General features: G+C 40.2%; 1 protein-coding gene across 7 annotated transcripts in view; it reads right to left on the bottom strand.

Moving 5' to 3' along the window:
* The window catches only part of IFT88 (intraflagellar transport 88), a 43,998-nt gene that overhangs the window by 19,868 nt on the left and 6,076 nt on the right, over positions 1-18,054 (bottom strand). For 3 of the 7 annotated variants that reach the window (XM_038761792.1, XM_038761797.1, XM_038761791.1), the window contains 13 exons: positions 16,551-16,607; positions 15,626-15,682; positions 14,757-14,820; positions 14,211-14,280; positions 13,670-13,760; positions 11,716-11,820; positions 10,245-10,347; positions 9,203-9,317; positions 8,223-8,454; positions 6,529-6,599; positions 5,499-5,585; positions 910-1,009; positions 300-308 (listed from right to left, as the gene is read on the bottom strand). In XM_038761792.1, coding sequence (XP_038617720.1) covers positions 300-308; positions 910-1,009; positions 5,499-5,585; positions 6,529-6,599; positions 8,223-8,454; positions 9,203-9,317; positions 10,245-10,347; positions 11,716-11,820; positions 13,670-13,760; positions 14,211-14,280; positions 14,757-14,820; positions 15,626-15,682; positions 16,551-16,607 — 1,161 coding nt within the window. The remainder of the gene's footprint in view (positions 1-299; positions 309-909; positions 1,010-5,498; positions 5,586-6,528; positions 6,600-8,222; positions 8,455-9,202; positions 9,318-10,244; positions 10,348-11,715; positions 11,821-13,669; positions 13,761-14,210; positions 14,281-14,756; positions 14,821-15,625; positions 15,683-16,550; positions 16,608-18,054) is intronic. The other 4 variants (XM_038761793.1, XM_038761794.1, XM_038761795.1 and 1 more) reach the window with 4 other exon arrangements.

The raw sequence follows: 18,054 nt of genomic DNA, 5'->3' as shown, positions 1-18,054 counted from the left end.
AGGCATTTTCATCCATTGCCCAAGCTGAGTGGCTTAGTCTAATGAATAATGAAAACCAATTTTAAATGACAATTTTTCCAGGGACATGCTCTTTATGGAACTTTCTGCTCATCTTCATCCTGCATAGCTGAGTGGGGCCGTCTGTGTACTGCACCAAGGGCAACGGTTCTACCCCCAGACTCATTTTTCTGATTAAACTGCTGAGAAAAGAGGCAAGCCTTCTCTCGGACTTAGCATCTACTTGGGTTATTAAAATATCAGTGTACCTTTGAGATCTAGTTTCTACTACTTATACCTACCTCTTCATACTTACGGTATGTAAACAAAAGGCAGGAGACAAAGCAAAAGTGGCAATGTTGAAAAGGAAAGCAAAAATAACATTTTAAAAACACCATTAACCTAGTTGTACAATCAGACACTGAAAATGCAAATGAAACAAAGATTGTTGGATGGGAACGGCTAGGAAAACGCAAACCCACACAAATATGAGATCTTTGCTTAAATGAATCTCAGGCTAAAGAAATTAGAAAAGAAAGCCTGGCACCTACCAGAAAAGTCTGCCACTATGTCAGTTGGTAAATTGGATTTTTTAAAAAATAACTGAGGAAAAGGAGGGATTGCTTTTCCACTAATTTTTATTTCTGTATTTTCACAAATTTAATACAAAACCAAATTCAAATTAAAGCCATTCTTCAGGATTTTTTATTTTGAAGAGATGCACAGTTATGGAATATTGTCCATCTATTTTATGAGATTAAATCCTAAAAGACAGCTTTTCATTTGCAATGGTGTAGCCAATTTCTGAATGATTACAACTAGCATCCTTTTGGGAAAGCATTTTTTAATTTCACTATTCTGAAAAATAACTCTGAAGGTAGTCGTGAAAAAAAATTCATGAACAAAGCTTACTTGGTTAAAGTCCTTTTGCCTCAAGAAGGTAATTGCTTTGTTTATTTCCAAGTCGTTAGCTAGTTCTACATACTGAGAAGCCTTTACTACTTCAACACACCTACAATAGAACAGAAATAGCACAATTACTCTGTACCATTATTTTGCATTAGCACTCTGGTCTTCATATTTCAAAAATGATGACTTCACATTTTAGCAATTGCCTCATACACTAGACCTGTAACATTTGATTCCTTCATCCAACAAATACTAATTCTGTTTCTTGTAAAAATTTTCAAACACAATTCCATCTGTACCCCAAGTGAATTCTATTTTCCAACTTCATTTTATTCCCTAAGCAAAGATGGGGTGTGAGATATCAGCTGTTCCTAAAATGGGGTTGCTGCTTCTACTAGAAACAAGATTTACCATGTAATTGTTGATTCCTTCATCAATTCCTATTTGCAGTTACGCACAATCCTTTTATTTTAATGCCTTTCCGTTTCTAAGCAATCTGGTGGTGGCAGAACTATACAAAACTCAGTAAGCCTCCAAAGTATTCAGTTGATGTGGACAGAGTTGCTATTGTTCGAGATGATGTGCAAAACATAGCTTGGAAAATGAAATCATAGAAATACCTCTTAAAGATTCACTTGAGACACTACCACAGACCAGCTGGCTTGAGGCCGGTGAGGCTCCAGCACGCAGTCAAACAATGAACTACATCCCCTCTAAAACATCATAAAAAACCTACACAATAACTGAAAGGAAATCTAGGGGCCTAGAGGGTGCAAGTGCCCCAGGCACATATACTGTATGTCTATCCTGGAAAGCAGCTCAAGAAACATTTCAATTGCTGTTATACTTCCATTAAAGACTCTCAAAGTACTCTATGAGGTTTCTTTTCCACTTTACAAAAACTCGGCCCATTGCAAAAAACTTTTTAAAATATTAAACTAGATAAGATTATTTAAATAGTTTAAAAAACATCAAGTCTCACAACCATTCTGAATGGGTCAAAAGACAACAAACGCTATTTCTAAAGGGAGAAACTAGGGCCAACTGCGTGTGAGTCGGCCTCAAACCACCTAAAAGAATGAAGGAATCATCAGGCCTTGTGGTCAGGTCAATGAATATCCCTCATTAAACCTTTCCTTATTTCTGAATCTTGCTAAATTGGGTGCTGAATGAAGTATTTATACTGAATTCTCCTAAAATGTGGGGGTTAAGATCCTGATGGTTTTGGAAAACTTGTCCAATAGTAAACACACCTTGACTGGGGCTATGCGAAATAATAATTGTAAATAAAAAACTCCAGTTGTTTGCTGAGAGTGAAAAAAGCCAAGGCTGTGCTGCAGTCCTAGTTCCAACTTAGACTTTACCTGAACTGTCTGCCTTTACTTTAACTTCTCACAGGAAAGTGGTGGATTATATTGATGGGGTGCCCTGAGGATATATGGAGCTTTAAATGCTTCAGACACTAACCAAATCCAAAGTACATCACAAGTAGTATAGTAATCTTTCCTCAGTCCATCCAGCCCAGTTTTCCTTCTCCAATAATGGTAGCAGACCCTTGGAGGAACAGAGTGGTGGTTGTCAATCCTCCCTGACAACTAACCTCCTTTGCCTACTAACAAGCTTCCCTTTTCCTTCCACCTCTCTAAAGTTCTCTTCAGGAGTCCACTTTGGACCTCTCAACCATTAACTGATCCAAAGTCTTCTTGAATCTATTGTACTACTGAACCCATAGGCCTCATTTTATGTTAATACTGCTGGATATTGCCTTAAATTTGAATCTTTTGACTCCTTTTCAATAGTCGATTTGAAAGTATCTGGAATTTTGAGTTATACAAGTAGGAAATTGTGCAACCCAAATAATTCCCTATCTGCCTCATTTCATTACAGAAAATGAATCTGATTAAATACACATGTTTAGCTCTTCAGCACACCATGGCCTCACTGTATCTTAAAGCCACATTTTAGGTCAACTAAGGCTGCTCAGCAGAGTAACACATTTTCAGTCAGGCTTAATCATCCAGTCCCAAAGAAGTTAAGGTAATTTACTTGGCTTTCACTAGGTAAACACATTTTCATCCTTTGAACTTTTTCAAAAGCTCCTTAAGTTGCCTTTCATTCCAACTAGTCACCACTTCTCCTTGTTCACTGTATAAGCGGGAGCCACCAGGCTGGCGCTGAATGGCTCACTGTAACCCACAGGTCAGGGGAAGGACTCAAGTGCAGCAGCCCCCTGCTATTCGACATGAATTATTTTCTGGGCACAGACCTCAGCAGGCTATCAGGCCCTACCTGAGAAGATCTTCCCTCCCAAGATTTTCCTAGGATTCGCTCTGCAACCAACCCATTTCAGAAACAGATCCACAAATCCAAGACTGCCTCAGGCTGACCCTGGTTGCTTTCCAGTTTGGAATCTGGCCTCCTGGCCAGGAAAACTTCCTGCTGAAAACTCTTTGGAAATGCTCCTAGAGGTGGAAACTAAAGCGAGAACATGGAACAAAACACTATCCAAACCCTGTAAATCTGTCTGGAGAGTCACACAAAGCTGCTATGAATCGAGGGTCATTATTGTGACCCTGAGAGGGCAGAGCAAAACAACACAGAGTCTATAGAAGCAGAAACCATGCCGGATGTGCTCAGAATATGTCACACTTCCCAGATAAATGGAAGAGGAAGAGGAGCTCACAGAGATGTGGGCTCAAAGGCCGCTGAGCTCAAGAAGACCCAAATGATTCAAGAATAACCCAGCTGAGGCAGGATTCCACCCTTGACTTCACCATCCCACTTTCCTATGGGAAGAGAAGTTACAAACGATGAAGGACAGAGATGAGAATAAAAAGTCGCTCCCTAGAAATTCCACAAAGGAGAACTTATACTGTAGTGGGCAAGCTTGGGGTTCTTTCCACATATCTAAGTGCAAGTCTTAATGAACCCTTTGCTCACTGAACTCTTCTGAGCTGCCCTTCTCAGGCAACCCAAGCTCTCTCCAAGATCCTATAGCCATGGTAAATGCAAATAACCACAATAATAAGACAGAGACCTTTGTTAATATATTTCTTCAAACTCCTCAAAATTCTACTAGATACAATCTAATCTTTAAAAGTGCTCCTTAATCTTTAGCAGTGAAAAAGGTAGTTTGTGTTTCAGTGCATTTAATGTTTTCGGCATAAAAAGTTCATTTTACAAAGACCCACATGTACACCCCTAATTTAACATTTTCCTGTCTAGCCTCATAAAATACTTTTTTTAGGAAAGTTACTCTGCATATATAAACCATGATGCTAACAGAGAGAGTAAATGCTCAATAAATACGGATGGATTGATTTTCTCCAAAATAATGAAGGCTTAAATCAAAATGGCAATTTCAAAAGATGTGAGATGCAGCCTTTTTTAAATTTTTTTTTTTTAGTGCTAGAGTCGATAATAATGTTTCCAGCATCCAGTACTACTGGAGGTTCAGATATTTTGGTGCTAACTGCATGGCTGCATTAAATCTTTCCTCATGATGTTTCACTTTACCTCTTCAATGCATATCTTGATACACATCTTGAAATCCATTTTACCATCCTTTCAAAGGCGATATGAATTTTAGGATAAACCCAAATAATTCTGGAATTATTAGGGTGTTTTTTATTTTAAATTCAGGATAGAAATCAGGCTTAATTTTCTATTTAAAGCATTTAAATATTTTCGAATTTTACTTTAAAGAAAAAACACCAATTCACCAACCTCCCTAGAGAAGACACTGATAGGGACAGAGTAGTGGTGTCTGGAAGCCCTCTCTCACATCCAGACATTCAGGAGGTGAGAGTGGAAGGGAAAGAGTGGGAGAAAGGAAGCTTTGCACTCCTCAGCAGCAGAAGTGTTTTTCTCCTCATGTCACTTCCCAGCCCTAAAGAGAAGAATCTCAACCCAGTAACACCCCTATCACTTCTTTTCATTCGAAGTAATGCTGTAGTCATTTGCTTAATATTCTACTACAATACGAAATCTTGAGTCAGTTTCTTCCCATGCTCACAATGACTAGTTAATATATTTAGGTCTTGGGGAGAAGACTAAACTAGACTGTAAGCTCATTGTGGGCAGGGAACACATGTTACAATGAATTCTCCCAAGTGCTTAGTACAGTGCTCTTCACACAGAAAGAACTCAATATACTGAGGAGGAATCCAAAACACATGGAGGATAGGGTGCCAGTTTAGTGCCCTGCCCTTTTTGTCATATGTAATGGAGAAGCTAGACTCCCAGTGGCTTCCTTAAGCATGATTCAACAGGGAGTAAGCGCTTAGTACAGTGATTTGCACACAGCATGCGCTCAGTAAATAGAATTGAATGACTGAATGAGTATGGGAGAATCGGCTCAATGTTTTTTAATTAGATGGATTCTGCCTTGTCTCTTTAGGATTGCTGTACCTGTAATCATGTCAACTATTCATTCAGGTTATTATTTGTGCTTTATATGCTCTCTAAGTGAAATACCATTTCTACAATTTTGGGTACTGATTTTTTCACCTAAAAAATGACAGTTGGCTCTGGAAACACATTTCATGAATGCAGAAAAAGACTTAAGCTCAGAACTGCAGAGGATTTCTTACCAGTCATAGCCTACGGCAAATGATGTTTCAATTGCGGGAGCAATGAGTTTGGCGGCCGTCATGATGTATTTCTCTGCTAGGGCTTTTCTAGAGAAAGAAAAATGCATTGGATTTAGAAAAAGATCTGGTGACTTTACATGCTGAGTGCCCTCAGTTCTTCTACAACGCATTTTTTCCCTACACATGTTGGCTAGAACTCTGTCAGGGATTTAAGGGAAAGGTCTTTCCACACTGCAGGGAGAACACAACCCAATACCAGAAGAATCAGTCTGTGCACATGTAACATGGCATCGGTCCAACTGTGAGTCCTAGAGGATAGGTTTTCCTTAAGGTGGGGCTCACCAAGAGCAGGAACCTCTTATTTCAGGAGACCTAATTGTAATCATTTTCTTCATTAAATTACTATGAAACTATTAAGTTTGAAGAGTATCTATCCAGGAAAATAAAGCAAAAGCCAACTGATGCTGCTTCTGCTGAATCACGCACGGGTCTGAGGCAGAGATGGGATGCTTCTATTCTTCCCAAGAGCCACTTGGGACAAAGCTTAGGGGCATCCAGCAAGAAAATATGCTGCCACTGTCCCACCTTGGGCATCCCAGTTCCCAACCCCCAGTGGGCCTGGAAGTCTTTTTTCTGGTCCCTTTGGGCAAACTTTGGAGACAAAACTGCAGCTGGGAACCCACCAAGACCACCACCCAGAAGTCAAAAGCAGAGAGGAGGGAAGGAGAGACTGAGAGCCTGTTTTGTCTAGCCCTAGAAGAATCATCAACGCAGAGCCTGTGGGTGCTACATGGGGGCAAGGGGGTCCCCACCCACCACAACATCCTCTGAGCTCATGAGCTGGGTTCCTGGGAACTGGCAGCAATGTGAGATAAGATACCCTCAATCTCTCCCCACCAAGGGATGGATTAATAGAACCACAACGGCCACCTCCAACCCCCTGCACAGAGACTCCAGCAAGATATCATTGTAACAAAGTTGTAAACAGAATTTTGAGAACTCAAAGTATCAAGTCCCCACAGAGTGTTACCTTTCATGCTCCATTTGCCTTAGGTTATCATTTTTAATGGCTTCAATCAATAGATTAGCGTGCGAGTCATCCTGAAAAGTAAAATTGGAAGAAATAGAGTCTTCACTGATGCTTTATCTGAGTGAACTGATGTATGAAGAGCCCTGGACAAAGAGTCACCAGGTAAGGGTTACACTCCAGCTCTAGTGGGAAGAGGGTGGGACAGAGAGACAGGAGACTCATCTTCTAATCCCAGCTCTGCTAGTGACCTACTGGATGACAGTGGACAAATCACTTAACCAATCTGGGCCTCCATTTCTTCAACTTTCAACTGGGGAGAAGATACCTACTCTCTCTCCCTCCCTCCCTCTCAGGTGCTGAGCCCCACATGGCACAGGGAGTGTGGCTAATCTGATTTGCCCTCTATCTACCCAAGGAGTTAGCAGAGCACGTAACACACAGTGCTTAACAAATACCTTAATTATTACTGTTGCCAGTAATTATTTCTACAATCATGGACAAGCAACTTAATCTCTGTATGATTCAATTTTTTCATCTATAAAGTGAAAATTAAAATGTCTGCCCATCACTTCTTCCTCTCCACCTTTTCCTCATTTCAAATGGATTCTGGAAGGAAATCTGTTATTGGACTTGGGAAAGAGGTATTTCTAAAGCTTTAATATACTGCACTATTATTTTGAAGAAACAGAAACTCGGTTATCTAAAACTGCTGAAAAGTGGAGAGAAAATAGGATCACTTCAGACAACTGATAGTTGGAACAAAAGGCAGAATTTCTTAATACCGCCCAAACACACTGCCATGCCCATGAGGAAACTCTAATGACTGTCCTAACCTGGACTTAGAACAGTTAAATATTATCAATTATTTACTTATATTAATGTCTGTCTCGTCCTCTATACTGTAAGCTCACTATGGGCTGGGAATGTGTCTGCTAATTCTGCTATACTTTAGTCTCCCAATCACTTGGTACAGTGCTCTGCACTCAATCAATGCTCCATAAATACTGACTGATTGAAGAAGACAGGGGTATTAACTTGCTTCAGCAAAATGTAAGCATTTAAATGGTGGATCGTCAAAGCTGCTGATGATCTATCAATGACGACCTATAGGCCTGGAGCCCACGCCCCACAAACAAGAGGGGGGGACTCTAGCCTCCCGCTGCTGTTCTTGGGCCTCATTCCAGATGCTGCTCCTGCTTGGCTGTGAGATGGCAAGGAAAGTAGGTGGTGGGCACAAATCTCACCATCAGTGTAAGCTCCTGCTTTCATTTACTGGGCTGTGGCAGCAGCCCCAAGAGAGACTGTTCTCCAGGCATCGAAGCAGCCCAACGTGGCTCAACTCTGAATACACACTAAATTTAAGTTCTTCAGTGAAAACCAGCCAGCCACTAGTTTTTTCTCACTGGAGTCAAAGTTCAAGGCATGCAGATTATTTAAAAACCTTTTTTCTTAGGTTCTAGAGAGGATACATCCAATCACCAGGATGGGCAGGTGATCAAATATTTCTCTCTTGGACGCACAGGGCTCAGCTCCTAGAAGGAATTTTCATTTTAGAGATGAAACGAAGTACATCAGGAAGGCTGACATCCCTCAAACACACTAGCCTTTTCGTTCTGAAAAGGAAGAGGCATATTTCACCACTTTACATTGCCAAAGAACTGGGCTCTACAGGTGGAATGTTGAATCTTTCTTACACTTGGTGAAATGAATTTGTCATCCTCATCAATTTCCAATGGAACAGCAATCAATTTCTGGAAAGCTTTCTTCATTCTTTCTCGGTCCCCAACTGCATAGTAGCTCAGTATCAAGTTGAAGCCTGCTTTCAGATTTGGGGCCATACCCATTATGTGCTCAAAAGAATTGATAGCATCTGAATATTGGCCAGTTTTAACGAAGGTCACACCAATATTTTGCAAGATTTTAATCCTAAAGAGAGGAACAGAATTAGTATTTAGACTTTAATCCCACAAAGAACATGCCAAGGAGTGTCAGGCAATGCATGACACTAGCTGGACTTTTTGACTGGCCCCCAGGGCCAAGGCCATAGGGGTCCCCTGTCAAGAGCCAAGAAAAATCTCCAAGTGTCCACAGTTTAGCAAATATACTTCCATTCCCCAAGGTACAGTAGAGCTGTGAGGAATTTTTTATTTCTTGCTCCGCCCTGCCAATTCAGTGAGAGGGTCTCATTTCCTGGTCTTAAACCTTGGAGACCTGGTCAGCTTCAAGTGGCAGGGAGGTGGAACATGTCCTACTGTTCCCCTAGATATTGCAGCTCTGCTCTGCCCTTCTTCCTTCCCACTGCAGAACTCGCTGGGAATCTAAACAGCAAGGGCTAGAGACAAGGGTCCCTCCCAGCCCTGTCGCATCATTGATTCCAGCAACAACAGAGCAACAGCAGGGATGACCCAGGATTTCTTTTGACTCCCAGTGCTCTGCACACAGTAAGCGCTCAATAAATACGATTGATTGATTTCTTCTAATCCTGAGGGGTTTCGGAAGGCAGGGACAAGATCTGGGATGTGGGACTATTCAGGCTCACTGGGTCAAAGATATAGGTCTTTGTAGCACAGGGTGGCCTGGCCACACCTGTGGGGCCTATGGCCACTGAACTACCGTCGTCACCTGGTCTCTGAGCAAATAAACCTCGATCACAGTTCCCATAATAGTTACTCACCTCATTTCTTTATGGACACTTGGGATCTGGTCCAGAGCCATCCGATAGAACTTGATAGCTTTGGAATAATTTCTTTGTTTTAAATAAATATTTCCCATATTCACCTTCAGTCTCCCTGAGGAAAAAAAAAAGTGAATAAATGATATTCTTTTCCCACCCTCCTAACAAAGGTTATTGCATTGTCTTTACAGGACCCTTTAAATCCTCACTGCCAACTTCCTTTGTGAGCAGCCCTGGAGAACGTAGTTCTAGGTCTTTTGGGCAGTTTTAGCTGGGTGAGGAGGAAACGGGTCTCCCCGTGAAGCACAGACCATGGACAATATTCCATCACCACCTTCACCCCAAGGATATCGGCCACGGGGCCAGAGCCGGGGCTCCTGACATTTCTGCCCCTGCTCAACTTTCCTCCAAAATCTCACCCCAGTTTAAAGAGCTGGGATGGGAAGGAGCAGAGAGGCAGCAGCACAGACTATTGGACAATGATGGTTCCTCTGTTACCAAAAGACATTTTGGAAGCTTTGGTCAGGAAAGTTACGCTAATGGCTACTGATACGTTACCACAGCCTAAGCTATTTTATCGCTAAAAGACTTTAAAAGACTTTTCAATATTTAACAGGGAAATAAATTGTGCTTTAATCGTAATTTTTTTCCATTAGAAAGCAAAAACCAAAAAGCACAACTAGACAGTCATTAAGGCTGGGGAAATCCACCCAGGAATACTAGAAAATGAGTGTTGCACAGTGGGGAAATCTGGCATTAAAAAAAACTTGCTCCGTCACAGCCACCCATCCCAACACGACGCACAGATGTATGAGCAGTTTCCCTGAGTACTTGGTGCACCAAGCCCAGAAAGTCTAGCAAAGCCAGAAATATGTTCCCTGGTTCCTTAACTGTGTGCTATCCCAAAAGCATATTGAAAACACACATTAAGGACAAAACTGCATGTACATTTTTCACTGTGTTAAAAATAAGTAGCTTCAAACTGGTTATAATACAACTACGAAACCTTTATTATTAGAAAACTATTCCATATGTAACTCACCTGCATTGCTGAACATCTTATTTTTCACAATAACTTGGTAGGTGTTTAGTGCTTCAGCGTACATTTCATTAGCTGAGTACTGACTGGCCAAGTTAAAAAGAACCTAGAAAAGAATGCAAATGAAAAATATGAGAAGACCATCATTTTCCTACATTAAAGAGAAGCAGCATAGCCTAGTGGATAGAGCACAAGCCTGGGAGTCAGAAGGACCTGGGTTCTAATTCCAGCTCAGCCACTTGTGAGCTGTGTGACCTTGGACGAGTCACTTAACTTTTCTGGGCCTCAATTACCTTATCTGTAAAATGAGGATGAAAACTGTGAGCCCCGTGTGGGACATGGACTGTGTCCAACCTGACTGGTTTGTAACTACCCTAGTGCTTAGTTCAGTGCCTGGCATACAGTAAGCACTTAACAAATACCACTAAAAAAAGAAAATAAAACTATTTCAGAATTTGAAAGCAATGCAATTTTTAAGAATAACACAGTAAAACGTTTTTGAAAATAAAAGTTGGGTCTCGAAGCAAACAGAAAACATGAAAGGCAGAAGGTAAGGAATGTTTGCAATTCAAATGACTTTGAATATAATGATACTGGGAGAAGTCCATGGTGCTGCCCTATAAAATCACTTTGTATTTTCTGGGCTTTTATTTCCAATGTCTAGAACCCTCTTACATCAAAGACATTTCAACAGATGTGCAATGTATACTATAAAATTCTGGGCCAGATCCTGCTAAATGAGCAAGTTACTCCCTAAGCATAAATCCAGACATTTGAGAATGTGTTTACTTCTACTGACTGCTGGGGAGGAGAATGGCTGTGTACCAAAGGATTAATTCACCCACACATTCACAAGGACGCTTAACTCACAGAACAGAGGTTATAGCCCAAGGTTGGGAAAGGGCCATGACCTGCTCAAAGAAAAAAAAAAAAAGAGGATTATAGATATAACCAGGAGAATACTATTTTGGTGTCTTTTTCTTTTGATTTAAAATTTTTGTGTCCCCCCTTCCTTTTCTTGCTTTATTTAGAATTTGAAAACTATGCCCAGTGGTCACTATTATTTTTTTTATATAAATAACCATAAAGACATGTAGAAAAGTCCCTTTAGAAGTAGAGAAAAAGTATCATAGAAACCCTAATTATAATTAGCATTTTAATCTACTATGGTAGTACATCCCAAATTTTCCAGGCACCAGGAATATAGAAATCTTAAAAAAACTACTGCTAGTTATTTTATGGGCCGTAAGTCAAAAAACGACTGTAAATTTTAACATGGCTGCTCCCTTTTACCTTATAAAGACATCATAGGAATAAAAGGAGATGACTGATAGGAAATTGATTTAGAAACAAAACATCATTTTCAATTCAAGGAATGACTGCACTAAAATGGTATAGACAATCTTTAAATACCACTGGAATCTAGGGATAGAATAATTAATACCTTTGAGCCAGCATACATTTTGGCACTTACTGAATAGGTTAAGTCTAAATTGATGTTTTCTGGTGTTGTCACTTGTTCTCGTTGTCTCACCAGGACTCTCTCCTTCCTTCCTGCATCTTTTGCCTTTTCCAATGCCTGAAATCAGATCTAGTGTTTAGAATGCCCTCGGATGTATCAAAAAATAACCTCAGAACTTCAAATAGTAGAAAATTGAAGTCTCCGCTTTTCTGAACTATGTGGATTCACCCTCCAAATCCCAGCAGCTGAACAGCACAAGAGTAAGGATGATCACGTGATAATGACAATATTAAAAGCAAAAATCCAAGAGGTGCCAGGGGATGGTGACACCCCGCCCCTCATCACGATTTACCTAAACAATGCCCGACACAGGCCACTGGTCACATCTCTAACAAGGGAAATCAAAAACATGTGCAAAAATCAATCTGTAGCATCGCAACCTCTTTCCCTAAGTAGGATGTTGGAAATTCCAGGGTAATATCTAAGCTTTTTCATCATCCAAAGCCATTAACATTCCTTCGATACCCACAGACACGGTCAGAGAAACTTCTAGTTATTAGTTACTGGTCCGAAAGGCTGCAGGAGCAGAGGAGTGATGATCAGTTACAAACTCAGATTCTTCACATTTTTTTCTTAAATTTAAGAAGAGCTGACAATTAGCAGAAGCTGCACAGAATGAACATGACAGCCCAACCTACAGTTTAAGTTTATTGTTTGAACAGTAACAACACAAAGACCACATTCCCAGCATGGAAGAGCTTTTCCATTTACTGTTTTTAGTTTACATATCCAGGGTATTAGAAATGTTAACAATGCACTAGGGTGTTTGATTTTATTCAAGATGAGATATCTGGGAAAATTTTAAAGAGGTGGTTATTCTCAAAATAGTCCAATTATTCTGGATGTTGATTTTCCTTGTAATAATACGATCAACTTTCTGGCGATAGCAATAATCTATATCTGATCAGTTTACTCTAGAATAATAAAGGAACTAAAGAAAGACTGAAAAAAGACAATTTTAAACTTGAAAGGGACATAATAAAACTAAAAAGAAACTTAGATTTTTAGTAAAGAGCCCTAAGCTAATCTTCCTTAACAGATAATTGCCTCTCAGTTAATAGTCTATATCCTCTGTTAATGGGAACATCAATAGGCATTTTATACATATTCTCTACTCCAAATAAAGTGACAACAGTGTTCTCTAAAAAGCTCCTACAGCAGCACTGCACTCTCAGCACATGCTGGTCCCTGTGGGGAGGAGCCTCCTCTCCCCAGCAGGCATCCTCGCCTCAGGACTCCTTGTTTGGCACCACAACAAGCCCGTTCCCTTCGGCCGACCAGGGTCTCCAAGGCTTTACCACCTTAGAATGGACCCTGGCAGCCCTACTAGTCGGGATTTCTCCAGGTAAAACTATTCTACATACTGTAGAGTTCGTAGAGTCAGAAGGACCTAGGTTCTAATTCCGGTTCCACAACTTGTCTGCTGGATGACCTTGAGCAAATCACGTAACTTCTCTGGGCCTCAGTTCCCTCATCTTTACAATGGAAATTAAGACTGTGAGCTCTTTGTGATATAGGGACTGTGTCCAACCCGATTATCTTGATTACCCCAGCCTGACACATAATAAGCGCTTAACAAATACCACTATTATTATAATTATTATTAGTGTAGATTATCATGCTGGCTCAATTCCTATCCTAAGTTTTTCGAGGCTGAAACAAAGTTTGGCTTTCATCACAATGTTCTGGATACTCAACTTTTCTTTGATGTCACAAAATATAAAACAAAACTCAACCCAAAGTCAAGGGGCCTGTGAAGCCAGGTTGGCCTCTCATCCAAACCCTGGATTCGGTCTCTGACCGTCTTCTCTGAGCCCACCCATCAAAAGCACCAATCCTTCCAAATCAAGAGAAAAACTCAATCTCTTCTCAAGGTCCCTTTGAGTCCTGGAATCTGTGAACTTACCAATTTTAGGTCTCCACAGCTGTTGGCAATACAGCTTTCTTCTACTAATTCATTCACCTTTTTTTCCAACTGTCGAATTTTTTCTTCTGGACTAAAATGAAAAATACACAATTAAAAGCTTTTAGTCACAAAGTAAAATGTATGAAAATTTGATGTATTTTTAGAACAGAATTTTAAAGCTGGTCTCAAGACACATGATTGTCACAATTTTTGACATATTTAGAGTTTAAATCCTTTAAAGAAGAGGTTCAATCAATCAATCAATGCTGGGGAAAGCCTGATATACAAAAAAAAAATTAAGAAAAAATCCAAACTCCCTGACCATGCTGCTGGATACACTAACCCCAAAACACAAATTATTATTATTATTATTCATTCATTCATTCATTCAATAGTATTTATTGAGCGCTTACTGTGTGCACAGCACTGTACTAAGCGCTTGGGAACTACAAGTCGGCAACATATAGACGGTCCCTACCCAACAACAGATTATTATTATTTTTTAAAAAGCAAAGGAAAAATTCAAAATAGAACTGCATACCTATCCTCATTTTTGGTTTCCAAAGGAGGAGCAGGGCCTCGCGACTGACCAAGGGGGTCAAATGCAGAACCTGAGTTAAAATATAAAGAGCTGGTCTTAAATTGACAGCTAAGTGGTCAAAATACTGAGATGGACCTCGGCTCTGGCACCGCCTCAAAACCCAGTGCTCCTGCACATTTGTCGTCGTTTACTGGGCACAACATTAGATACTTATGTCAGAAGGGGTAAGGACACAAATAAGGGGATCTGAGCACTTTAAATGAAAGGAACTCTTTAAACAAAAGATGTGTTTGTTTCGAGTGAAAAATAAATCCCAATATTTGGCAGAGTTAATAGAATCAAAGACAATAAAGAAGATTTGAATTCAGTACCTATATATGAATGGGAGCATTTACATTCTAAGGAGATAGACAGAAGAGGAGACAGGTTTGGCTGTAAGTCAGAAATCTGGGATTTGTTTTATCAGAAAAAATCACCATGTGGCTGCATGTGTGTACATACGTGACCATATATTAAATAATGTATTGGAAGAGATGGTAAACTAACCTCTCACAGCTGCTTTAGTGAAACCAGCTGCTCTCACTGCTGTCATAGGTCGAGCAACCCCATCCTTAAATAAATAACATTATAGGAAGATTCTTAAAGGTGATTACAAAAATATCCCAAAATAGACTCTACGGTTTTGCCACTATAAGTGCAGTTTAAAATTTTCTAGAAATTAAGTTTTAGACATTTTAAGGTTCAAACACTATGCAGGACTATACTGTAAGATCACTGTAGGTAGGGAAAGGGCCTGTCAGTCTTATATTGTACTCTTCCAAGCACTTAGTACAGTGCTCTGCACACGGTAAGCGTTTAATAACTAAGATTGATTGATAAATACAACTGACTGATAACTAGCAGTTATATTTTAGGTAGTCCTACGAGAAATTGATAGCTCAACTTCAAATCTACCTGATCTCATCTATCACCAGCTTCAAGATCTTTCTGAAATTCCACCTCTTCCAGGAAACTTTCCCCAATTAGTTTTTCTTCTCCCCAAGTCCCATCATCCTAACTACCACAGCCCCATGCACTCCCAACTACCTGTACTATTTCTGAATATATCAATTTACATACTCTACTATTTAAGCACTTATTTATTCAGTGACCCCTCTTTTCTACTGGTCACTTTTTATTCTGTCTCCTTTCTTAGAAGGCAGGGAATTTACTTCTTTACTTCTTTCAAAACTCTCCCAAGCATTTAGAACAGTGCTCTGTGTGCACAGGAGGCACTCAAAAAATACAACTGATTAATATTTACTATAAACAAAACCATGAACTCAAGATTCTGAACATGACAAAGAGATCCACAGAGTGAGCTCCCTCAATGAATGCTGTTGACAATGATGATGGGCCAAAGCACATGGAATTACCTGTACAGCTCCTGTCACTGGCCTCCCCATTGATGATGACAGGGTTGTTGTCTTGGACTAATGAACAGAAAAATTTAATTATTTACAATTTTGAGTCTTGACAAGCATTCATTCTTAAATGTGTTCACAGAGAGTTATGAGGCCGGAAATGACAATAAAAGGTTATCAGACTCCATCCAGACTTCCATCATGCTAGCTGTGCATAATTCCTAACATATTTCTTCATGTCTCTGCCAAAGACACTAGCTCCAAAAAAGAAAGTTGTGCCAGGGTGGGTTAGCGAGTTCAAGATACATCAGAACATACATCATCAGATCCAGGTCTACAGCCAGTGGCCACTCACTCCTTCACAGTGAATGCTAGTGACTTTCTCCTGCCTCCTTGGTTCCTGGAAACCACTCTTCTCACTCTAGTAAAATGTTGAGATGAAGACTTCAAGGTTCTGGTCTAGCTCCTATGTTCTCCCTCCTACACTGGCAGAGACTATGAGGGACAGAGACTGTGTTTGATCTGATTACCTTGTTTCTACTCCAGCACTTAGTACAGTACTTTGCACTGTAAGTTAAATATGCCCAAGTCAAGTACTTTCCCAAGCACAAAGTATAGTGCTCTGCGCAAAGTAAGTGCTCAACAAATACGACTGACTGAATACGACAGGCTTGAATTGGCAAGTACAGGCTACATAGTATGAACTGAAAAGACACCAGATGCATACATACAATGAAAAACTTTGAGGTAAAGAAGAGGTGAAAGGAAGGTGAAGGAAAATAGGACACAGGAATACAGCTTTGGTGTATCATTTTCTAATGTTAAAGAAGACACAGACAATTTCATTTTCCCAGGGAGATAGAAGTGGGAAGCTAGGACCGGGTCTAAATAAGATCTTATTTTGGCAAGAACCTTGTTAAAGTGAACTAAAACTTACCGCAAACCCAGTAGCTAGAGGTCGAACTGCTGCAGTGATGGGAATTTTGGCTGTGACCTTAAAAAGAGCCACATAATGAATATGGTTCCTTGAAGGTGTACTTTAAAATCTTCATCAATTTAAAACAGAAATGACCCTTTGTAAATAATGTGTTTTGACACATATAGCTGACCTGTAAACTCATTGTGGTCAGGGACAATTTCTACCAACTCTGTTGTATTGTATTCTCCCAAGTGCTTAGTACAAAGTTCTGCACACAGTAATTCAGATACCACTGAATGATAATAGCTCTTCCATTACCAAAGTTTAGCTGACATCCCCGGGTTTTAGTTACTAAAAGATGCTATACATTCTTTAACATACATTTTGTTATTTGTAAATACAAATTCTTTATGTCTGTCTCTCCTTGTTGGAGTGAAAGCTTCTTGTTGGCAGGTAATTTACTTCAAAAGTCTGTTGTACTTTTCCAAGCCTTTTGTACAGTGTGTACATCCAAGGGACATTTAATAAACACCACTGTGACTAATTCTCTGAAATGTAATCAGCCAATGATTTCCATACACGAAGTACTTCCTTAGTAAAAAAGAGGACCTAATATGCAAAATTACAAGAGTAGTGATTCAAATAATTCATTCATTCAATCAACAGTATTTATTGAGCACTTACTGTGTGCAGAGCACTGTACTAAGCGCTTGGGAAGTACAAATCAGCAATACATAGAGACGGTCCCTACCCAACAACGGGCTCACAATCTAGAAGGGGGAGACAGAGAACAAAACAAGTAGACAAGTGTCAATACCTTCAGAATAAATAGAATTATAGCTATATACACATCATTAATAAACAGTAATAAATATGTACAAATAAAATAGAGTAATAAATATGTATAAATATATACAAGTGCTGTGGGGAGGGGAAGGAGGTAGGGCAGAGGGAGGGAGGGGGGCAATGGAGAGGGAAGGAGGAGAGGAAAAAGGGGGGCTCAGTCTGGGAAGGCCTCCTGGAGGAGGTGAGCTCTCAGTAGGGCTTTGAAGGGAGTAAGAGAGTTAGTTTGGCAGATGTGTGGAGGGAGGGCATTCCAGACCAGAGGTAGGACATGGGCGGGGGGTCGAAGGCGGGACAGGCAAGAAGGAGACCCAGTGAGGAGGTTAGCGGCAGAAGAGCAGAGTGTACAGGCGGGACTGTAGGAGAGAAGGGAGGTGAGCTAAGAAGGGGTGAGGGGATGGAGAGCCTTTAAGCCGGGAGTGAGGAGTTTTTGCTTGATTCAAAGGTTGATAAGCAACCACTGGAGATTTTTGAGGAGGGAGTGGCACGCCCTGAGCATTTCTATACAAAGATAATCCAGGCAGACAAAGATAATCATGATAATAGCTTGATCCTATCAATTGCTGACATTGAAAATAACCATTTTCTGGCATTTTTATATAGGACAATGTCATAAGTAGTCAGAGCTTCCCAAAATGCACATTATTCTCAAATAGGAAATTAGATACTGGCCATTACT

This window comes from Tachyglossus aculeatus, chromosome 20, assembly GCF_015852505.1.
Source record: "Tachyglossus aculeatus isolate mTacAcu1 chromosome 20, mTacAcu1.pri, whole genome shotgun sequence".
NCBI lineage: Eukaryota > Metazoa > Chordata > Mammalia > Monotremata > Tachyglossidae > Tachyglossus > Tachyglossus aculeatus.
Note: the sequence above shows the minus strand (reverse complement) of the source record. Positions and strands in the feature narration are given on the sequence as shown.